We start from the raw sequence: 9,176 nt of genomic DNA, 5'->3' as shown, positions 1-9,176 counted from the left end.
TAGGCATCACTGTAGATCTCTAAGTCTACGCATTCCTATCTGATGAATGAGCTTCCGGAGTGTAGAAGTCGGTAATGATTTAGTGAATAGATCGGCTGAATTTTCGCTTGATCGGACTTGCTGAACCTTGACCTGACCATCCTTCTGTAGCTCATGAGTGAAGAAGAATTTGGGCAGAATATGCTTCGTCCGGTCACCTTTGATGTAGCCGTCCTTGAGTTGAGCGATACAAGCTGCATTGTCTTCATACATCACCGTAGGCTCCTTATCTTCGTCTATACCACAATCTGATCGGATATGCTGAGTCATGGACCGCAACCAAACACACTCTCTACTAGCTTCGTGAATGGCCAAGATTTCCGCATGGTTGGATGAGGTAGCGGCAATAGTCTGCTTCATGGATCTCCAAGATATGGCTGTTCCTCCATGCGTGAAAACATAACCGGTTTGAGACCGGGCACAGTGCGGATCTGACAAATATCCTGCATCAGCAAAACCAACTAGACCATCCTCGTTATGGTTAGAATAAAATAATGCCAAGTCCTTAGTACCTTGAAGGTATCTAAGGATATGCTTAATACCGTTCCAGTGCCTTTGAGTTGGACACGAACTAAAGCGAGCTAAGAGGCTCACGGCAAAGCAGATGTCTGGTCTAGTGTGATTAGCCAAGTACATTAATGCTCCTATGGCACTGAGGTATGTCATTTCAGGACCGAGGATTTCTTCATCGTCCTTCTTTGGACCGAATGGATCACTATCCAATCCAAGGCTCCTCACAACCATTGGGCTGGTCAATGGGTGGGCCTGGTCCATATTGAATCTCTTGAGTACCTTTTCAGTGTATGCCAATTGATGCATAAGGATTCCGTCATTGACGTACTCAAGTTGTAATCCCAAACAGAATTTAGTTTTGCCTAAGTCTTTCATTTCAAACTCTGCTTTTAAGCATTCAACTGTTTGGGCGATTTCACCAGATGTTCCGAGGATGTTCAAGTCATCCACGTATACTGCTATGATTACAAATCCTTTGTTTTGATATTTTCTAATGAAGATGCATGGACTGATCGGATCGTTTTCGTAGCCTTCTCTGATGAGATATTCGCTTAACCGGTTATACCACATACGTCCGCTTTGTTTCAGTCTATATAAGGATTTGTTCAGCCTAATGCAGTGTTTATCACGAGATGCATGCTTATCTTTGAGCTTAATACCATCTGGTAATCTCATATAGATTTCACTGTCCAGTGGTCCATAAAGATATGCGGTTACAACATCCATTAACAGCAAATCTAAGTTTTCTCTTATGGCCAGACTTATGAGGAATCGAAATGTAGTTGCATCCACCACTGGAGAATAAGTCTCCTCATAATTGATTCCGGGTCTCTGTGAGAATCCTTGTGCTACAAGGCGTGCCTTGTATCTAACGACTTCGCCGAGTTCGTTTCTTTTACGCACAAAGACCCATTTGTTTCCCACTGGTTTAACATCGAATGGTGTCCTTAAGATCGGACCAAACACATTCCGTTTCTTTAAACTATTCAACTCCACGTTTATAGCTTCTTTCCATTTCAGCCAATCTGATCTACGAGTGCACTCAATTATAGACGTGGGTTCTAGATCATCTTGCGTGTGCGCAATCTCAAGTGCTACTTTGTATGCAAAAGTTTCATTGATGTCGACATCTTTTCTGTTCCATAGAGAACCGAATATGATATAATTGATTGAGATCTCATTATTATCAATCCCTTCAGAACCTTGAGTTTTGGCGTCCCAAACCTCTTGAGATGGTTCGATAGGGTAAGTATCAGCTGAGGCTGTATCCGTGTTCTCTTGAATCCCGGTTTCAATCATTGCACCTTTCTTTGATTTCCGGGGATTCTTATCTTTGGAACCTGGTGGTCTGCCACGTTTCTTACGTGCGTCAGACTCTGTAGCAACTTGACTTTTCCCTGAGGGGACATCTATTCGTACTGGTGCATTACAAGCTGGTATGTACGATTTGGTAACTTTGTTCGGGTCAGCAAAGGAATCTGGCAATTGATTAGCTAGCTTTTATAAATGTATAATTCTTTGGACCTCTGAATCACATTCTAGAGTCCGAGGATCTTGCCATTGTGTGGATGTTTGATTCCATGAAAGTTCTTTTACCAGCTTGTCTGTCTCACCACATAATCTAGGATATACCGATTCATCAAATCGGCAATCTGCATATCTGGCTTTGAACAGATCTCCTGTAGTTGGCTCGAGATATTTTATGATGGTGGGAGAATCAAAACCAACATATATTCCCATCCTCCTTTGAGGTCCCATTTTAGTCCTCTATGGTGGTGCAATGGGTACATAGACTGAACACCCAAACGTTTTAATATGGGAGACGTCTGGCTCATGACCCGTTAGCAATTGGGATGGTGAATATTTGTGCTCACTAGATGGTCGTATGCGTATTAGTTCAGCCGCATGTAAGACTGCGTGTCCCCAAGCTGAGACCGGGAGTTGTGACCTCATGAGTAATGGTCTAGCAACCCATTGAATTCGTTTAATGAAGGATTCAGCTAATCCATTTTGTGTATGGACATGTGGAACGGGATGTTCAACACTTACCCCCATGGACATACAATATTCATTAAACGCTTGGGAAGTGAATTCACCAGCATTATCAAGACGTATAGTCTTTAATGGGAAGTCTGGAAAATGGGCTCGTAATCTGATGATTTGGGCCAATAACCTAGCAAAAGCCTGGTTCCTAGAAGAGAGCAGACAGACATGTGACCACCGGGTCGATGCGTCAATGAGGACCATGAAATATCTGAATGTCCCACAAGGTGGGTGAATTGGTCCACATATGTCTCCTTGGATTCTTTCCAGAAAGTTCAAGGTCTCTTTAGACACTTTGACTGGTGAAAGTCGGGTAATCAGTTTCCCTTGTGAGCAAGCTGTGCACTTGAGGTGCTGAGGGAAAATACCATTTGGTTTAAGGCTGTGCCCTTTAGAATTCTGGACTAATTTACGCATCATGTTCGCACCGGGATGACCCAGGCGATCATGCCAAATAGTGTAATCTAAAAACCGTGCTTTGATAGCAGCATTAGCCTCAATCATACTGACTTTAGCATGGTAAATGCCAGTAGATACGGCGGGTATAGTTTCAAAAACTTGTTTATGGCCATTTATCATTTTAGTGATAATTAAAAACTCTTTGTTCCCTTCATCCTGAGTTTCGATATGAAAACCATTCAATCTTATGTCTTTGAAACTCAATAGGTTTCTCTTAGAACTGGGTGAGTATAAGGCATCAGAGATGTCTAGATATGTGCCATTTGATAACAGCACATTAGCTTGGCCATAGCCCTCTATTAGGCTCGAACTACCCGCTATAGTGCTAATGTTTGCGGTTTTGATTACTAAATTTATGAAGTAATTCTTGTCTTTTAGAATGGTGTGGCTCGATCCACTATCCACAATGATATCCATATTGTCTTGCATATCTTCATTAAACAAGAATTATAATTCAATAACATGCAAAAATGAGATGTAAATAAAACATTACTCCATAAATTAAAATGTAAAAGCAAAAAGGTCTTAAAAATCCAAAGTAAAGACAATAAATCCCAAAAACAAAAGATAAAAGTTTAAGGAATAATGAAAAACAAATTCAGATTTTTGAGATCAATCAAGGAGGTCGGAGAGCTCATAATCCATGCCATCAATCTTATCATCCTTTGAGTCATCTTCATTGACTTGATGAACCAGGTTAGCCTCATGATTATCTTTCCCATACTTCTAGTAGAGCTCAGCAAGATATTTGGGAGTACGGCAGATCTTGACCCAATGATTAGTCATTCCGCATCTTGAGCAAGGAGTTGGTCTAGATGAACTGCCTCTTTGGGTCGGTTTGTTGATACCACGACCCTTACCCCGACCAAAACTGAGGCTAGGTCGGTTATCTTGGTTCGGTCTATCGCGTCCTCTGCCGCGCAGTCCATGTCCATTTCCACGTCCACGTCCACGATCTGAGGATCTGTTACGTTGGACGAAGTTGGACTCTTTTCTGGTTCCTTTTGGCAATGGGGCTGATCCTGGAGGCCGCATGGCACTGTTCCTAAACAGAAGCTGATTGTTCTTCTCAGCAAGCAGTAAGCAAGATATCAAATCCTCATAGGTGCTATGATTCATGGCACGGTATTGTTGTTGGAGAACAACATTGGGAGTGCCAAAAGTAGAGAATGTTTTCTCTAGCATATCCTTATCAGTGACCTGCTCGCCACATAGTCTTATGAGTGCAACTATCCGAAAGAGTTCGGAATTGAATTCTTCGACGGATTTGAAATCTTCGAACCGTAGGTTCTTCCAATCGAACTTGGCTTGGGGCAGTATGACCGTTTTCTGATGGTCATATCGCTTTTTCAGTGCCACCCAAAGTTCGAGTGGATCCTCAAGAGTGAGGTATTGTTGCTTGAGAGACTCAGCGAGGTGATGGCGGATAATAAATATCGCCGAGTACCGTTCTGTTTGAGTCGCGGTGTTGGGATCTTGGATGCATTCACCCAGACTTTTTGAGTTGAGGTAGATCTTGGTGTCAATGGCCCATTTGAGGTAGTTATCTCCGGAGACAGTGAGTGCCTCATATTCGACCTTCTGAATATTTGACATCTGAAACATATAATAATTTATGTTAAATAATCAATAGTATGAGACTATGATCATTGGAATAAGGGATTTAAGGTATTCTTGGGAAAACTTTCCATTTCAGGAAACTTGCTATTTTAGGAAACTTGCTATATAAGGGAACTCTAAAATCGAACCTTAGGGTTTATAACCTAGCCGGTTTACTAGGGTTTCCAAATTTAGCTCTAATAGATAAACTAATTTGAAATTAACCGATTAAGCTTAAACCGATCGGATTGATCGATTAAACAACAAAACCGGTTAAATTAGATTTAATTTTGGAAACCGGTTATTAGGGTTATTAATCGGTTAAGGGATTAAACTAAACGGATTTGCTAGGGTTTAATTTTTATTAGGAAAAACCGATCGGTTTAAACTTAAACCCTATCGATTTAGGATTAGAATTTATCGGTTTATAAACGGTTTAGGTGGATCGATTGGTTTAGAGTTTAAGGGGTCGATTGGTTTAGGATTTAGGAGCTTGCATGGACCGGTTTTAGGGTTTTCAAGGATCGGATCTAAGATAAATAACCGATCGGTTTAGGATTTAAACCGATCGATCTCGGTTTAACGATAGACAAACCAAAACGATTTTAGATCTAGGGTTTTGCAAAGATTTAGGTTTCGGTTTGCAAGGAATTTTAGTGTTTGGTTTAGATGATGCTAGGACCGATCGGTATAGGGTTTGAACAAAGCATTAGGGTTTAGATAATACTTTTTCGCCAAATGGATTTCTGACCGGCTTATGATTTGGGAGCTAAAGACCACAGATATCTACTGGAAACTTCTGAGAATGATGGTCAGAAGGGAGGACGAACAGCTGCTACAATGGAGGAACCACCGCTTGGAAAGAATAACCCGCGAAGGTGGGACAGTGCCGATTGTTTTGAGTCTTGAGGGCGCGTCTGGTGTCGGATTGAGGAGCGGTTTTCACCACTAGATTCTTCTCTTCCAGGGCTTCAAAATGATATGTAGATCGCCTTCTAACTCCTTGTATTTTGAGAGTATGATCGTTTGAAGTTGAGCTTCGTGCTGATAACGTATTAAGGGAAAAAACTCTGGTCTTATTATTTCCATAAGCAGTGTATATATATATTACATAACTAATGCATCATAAATCCTAATGAGCCATAAGACATTAACCTGATGGTTAGTGGACCGGTTACTAGAAATCCATTTGTTTATAACAATAAATGGTTTTTTTGGTTAAATGATAAGATTAATATCAAAATTGTTGAATAGAGAAGAGAGTTGATTTGAACTACAACTCTTAAATGGTATTTGGGTTTGATAATTACCGAGAAGGTACCTTGATAATTTTTTTTTATATGTATTATAGAAACTATTTATTTTTTTTATAATATCTACTAATATTAAAGTGTATTTTTTTCGGACTTATTAAAGTGTATTTGTTGAGTAACCCATGGTCTAAAAGACTAAAACATAATTTATTTCTAAGATATTACCAGACATTTTTTCTACAATGTAACGAAAAATATGTTATTAGGAGAAAGAAATATACTTCTGAATCGGAAAATATAAAAAATAAGTTACAGTCGAAAGAAAATTAAATAAATAAAGCAAGCCATTCCTATTGGGTCTTTCTTTTGTCATCTATTCATTTTATAAACGAAAGTCCAAAAACATGGGCATTACAAGTGGTGATTAGCATCCAAAACCCAACTGAAAACAAATTAAAGCCCAACATTAACCCAAATACAAAAGATAAAAGGTACAAGAAAAAACAACACGTGTAAACATGTGGCCAATCAAAGATTGAAGCAGAAACATCGCTGGCGGCCTTTCATCCTTAATCCTGAAACAGATGGGAAATTAAATGAATTACTCGAGGAGAAGGAAAATACTTTCGAAACGGAAAAGTCGAAATACTGTAAAATAAAATTTGGGTATTTTTCCTTTTCTATTCCCAAGTTAACCCTAATATCTCCAACAACTCTCTTCCTATATAATCAAACGCCTCTCAACGACGAACTCTTTATTCCGTATCAATCGCTTCTTGTGTCTTCGATTTCCTCCTCGTCTAATAGAAAGAGGTATTTCTCCAGATCCTTGAACCTTTTTTTTTCCAGGCGTATTAGGGATTTTGCTTTTTTGGGCGATAGATTTCTTCGATATTTGTTTTTGTTGTTGTTTCAATCTCGTGTGATTTTTGTTTGTCTATTGGTGTTGTTAGAGGGATCTGGTTCGTTTTCTTAAGCTTCGAATTTTCCAGTTATCTGATTATATTTTGTTTCTGGTGAGCTAAACGATCGAAACTAATGATATGATTATGAACCTTATTTGACTGAGATTTGACACAGATCGGAATTTTCGCCTTCGACTTTTGATTGATCCTTGTCTCCTTGTCTATTTTTTCTCGTCCTGTTGCGTTTGTTTGTAACTGTAATGCTCTGATTTATCGGATTTCGTTTATTGATGTTGTGTGGTGCTTTTGAATGTTACATAATTCATTCCTCAAAATATATTGTCTAACTCTTTTGCTTCTTTGTTCCTTTCAGAGTTTTGCTTACAGGAGATTGGGTTTTGCAGTTTTTCGTCACCTGCAAGTGGAGACAGAATCGGATATTTGAAGCTTCTTTTATGTCTGACAAGATTTCCCCGTTTTGCTGTCGATCTGGTTGCTTGGAAGATACTGTCCTACTTCCAGAATTAAGAACTACAAGTTCTTCCATAACTCTAGGCTCACGCATCTTCAAACCGGAGACTCCTTTGAAGATTGTCGCTCAGTTTCCCGGTTCACAAAAAGCCATTGGTTCTTTTTTCCCCGTCTGACAAGATCTCTCAAGGATGGCTCTGCAGAACATTGGTGAATCCAACCGTAACGATGCCTTTTACAGGTACAAGATGCCAAAGATGCTTACCAAGACTGAAGGCAAAGGCAATGGCATCAAGACCAACATTATCAACAATGTTGAGATTGCCAAAGCCTTGGGGAGGCCTCCTTCTTACACGACCAAGTACTTTGGCTGTGAGCTCGGTGCTCAGTCCAAATTTGACGAGAAGACGGGGACATCGCTTGTGAACGGAGCCCACACCACCCCCAAGCTTGCCTCGCTTCTGGAGGTTTTCATTAAGAAGTATGTCCAGTGCTATGGATGTGGCAACCCTGAGACTGAGATTATTATCACAAAGACGCAGATGGTGAATCTCAAGTGTGCTGCTTGCGGGTTTATCTCTGAGGTTGACATGAGGGATAAACTGACTACATTCATTCTGAAGAACCCACCGGAGGCGAAGAAGGGCTCAAAGGACAAGAAGGCAATGAGAAGGGCTGAGAAGGAGAGGCTCAAAGAAGGTGAAGCAGCCGATGAGGAGCAGAGAAAGCTGAAGAAGGAAGCTAAGAAGAAAGCTTCTACCAACGGGAAGGATGCTTCTTCTTCTAAGACGTCCAAGAATCATACTTCTGATGAGGATATCAGCCCGAAGCATGATGAGATTGCGCAGGAGGTGGACGATGATGAAGACGATGATGATATCCAGTGGCAAACCGATACTTCCCGAGAAGCCGCTGAGAAAAGAATGAAAGAACAGTTGAGTGCTGCGACTGCAGAGTTGGTGATGCTCACTGCTAGAGAAGAAGAAGAGAAAAAGGTTCCCAAAAGCCTAGCCAACGGAGAAACTGAGAAACCGCAGGAGGAGAAGAAGCTCTTTCAAGAAATGAAAGAGTATCTGAAGAAAGGTTCACCGATAAGCGATCTCAAAACTTTCATCTCCTCTCGCTCGGATCCTCGTCAAGACGTCATGGACGCACTCTTCAGTGCTCTCTTTGATGGTGTGGGCAAAGGATTTGCAAAGGAAGTGACGAAGAAGAAGAACTACTTGGTGGCTGCAACGCAAGAGGATGGATCACAGATGCATCTTCTCAATTCGATCGAATCATTCTGCGGAAAGAATGGAAACGAAGAAGCGGTCAAAGAGGTGGCTCTGGTTCTTAAAGCATTGTACGATCAAGACATCATTGAGGAAGAGTTTGTTTTGGAATGGTACCAAAAGGGTCTGACCGGAGTTGACAAAAGCTCGCCGGTTTGGAAAAAGGTGCAGCCTTTTGTCGACTGGCTCCAGAGCGCCGAGTCTGAGTCGGAAGAGGAGGATTGAGACTTCTTTTGGCTCTTTGGCTGTTTCTTTTTAATGGGTTTTGTGTCAGTTTTTCGTCTGTTTTTCGTCTGTTTTCAGTAAGCATTTTCTTTTGCATACAATAATGGAACAATAATCTACAAATGGTTGCTCGTACTTGTTGCTATTCAAGGAATCTATAAAAATGAGTTTGTGGTGTTATAAGCTGTGTGTGATTATTTTCATTGTTTTTGTCCAAACAAGAACCAATCGTACTGTTTATCTTTATGTGTTTACTAACCGTAGGAGGATTACTGACGTTACATTGATTTGACAGATATTAATGAAAAGTAGTCGAGTTTTGTTCTCATGACATGAAAACTTTTTTTTTTTTTTTCAACATTATATGATTTGTACATTTCACTTTTCCAAAAAAA

General features: G+C 40.4%; 2 protein-coding genes across 2 annotated transcripts; one reads left to right on the top strand and one right to left on the bottom strand.

Moving 5' to 3' along the window:
• Positions 1 to 3,780: 3,780 nt before the first annotated feature.
• LOC112090084 lies at positions 3,781 to 4,650 on the bottom strand. The gene has a single exon (XM_024160887.1). It carries the CDS (start codon positions 4,648 to 4,650, stop codon positions 3,781 to 3,783), a length of 870 nt encoding a protein of 289 aa, XP_024016655.1.
• Positions 4,651 to 6,534: 1,884 nt separating this feature from the next.
• LOC18009408 (probable eukaryotic translation initiation factor 5-2) lies at positions 6,535 to 8,964 on the top strand. Its single transcript, XM_006389986.2, has 2 exons — positions 6,535 to 6,719; positions 7,185 to 8,964. Exon 2 carries the CDS (start codon positions 7,474 to 7,476, stop codon positions 8,779 to 8,781), a length of 1,308 nt encoding a protein of 435 aa, XP_006390048.1. The 5' UTR covers positions 6,535 to 6,719; positions 7,185 to 7,473; the 3' UTR covers positions 8,782 to 8,964.
• Positions 8,965 to 9,176: the final 212 nt, after the last annotated feature.

The sequence above is a fragment of the Eutrema salsugineum genome, unplaced genomic scaffold (genome assembly GCF_000478725.1).
Source record: "Eutrema salsugineum unplaced genomic scaffold, Eutsalg1_0 scaffold_9, whole genome shotgun sequence".
Lineage (NCBI taxonomy): Eukaryota > Viridiplantae > Streptophyta > Magnoliopsida > Brassicales > Brassicaceae > Eutrema > Eutrema salsugineum.
This window is presented reverse-complemented; position numbering and strand designations above follow the sequence as displayed.

Coding starts and splice junctions, on each gene's coding strand:
- LOC18009408 (XM_006389986.2), top strand. CDS start 7,474: ATGGCTCTGCAGAACATTGGTGAATCCAACCGTAACGATGCCTTTTAC.
- LOC112090084 (XM_024160887.1), bottom strand. CDS start 4,650: ATGTCAAATATTCAGAAGGTCGAATATGAGGCACTCACTGTCTCCGGA.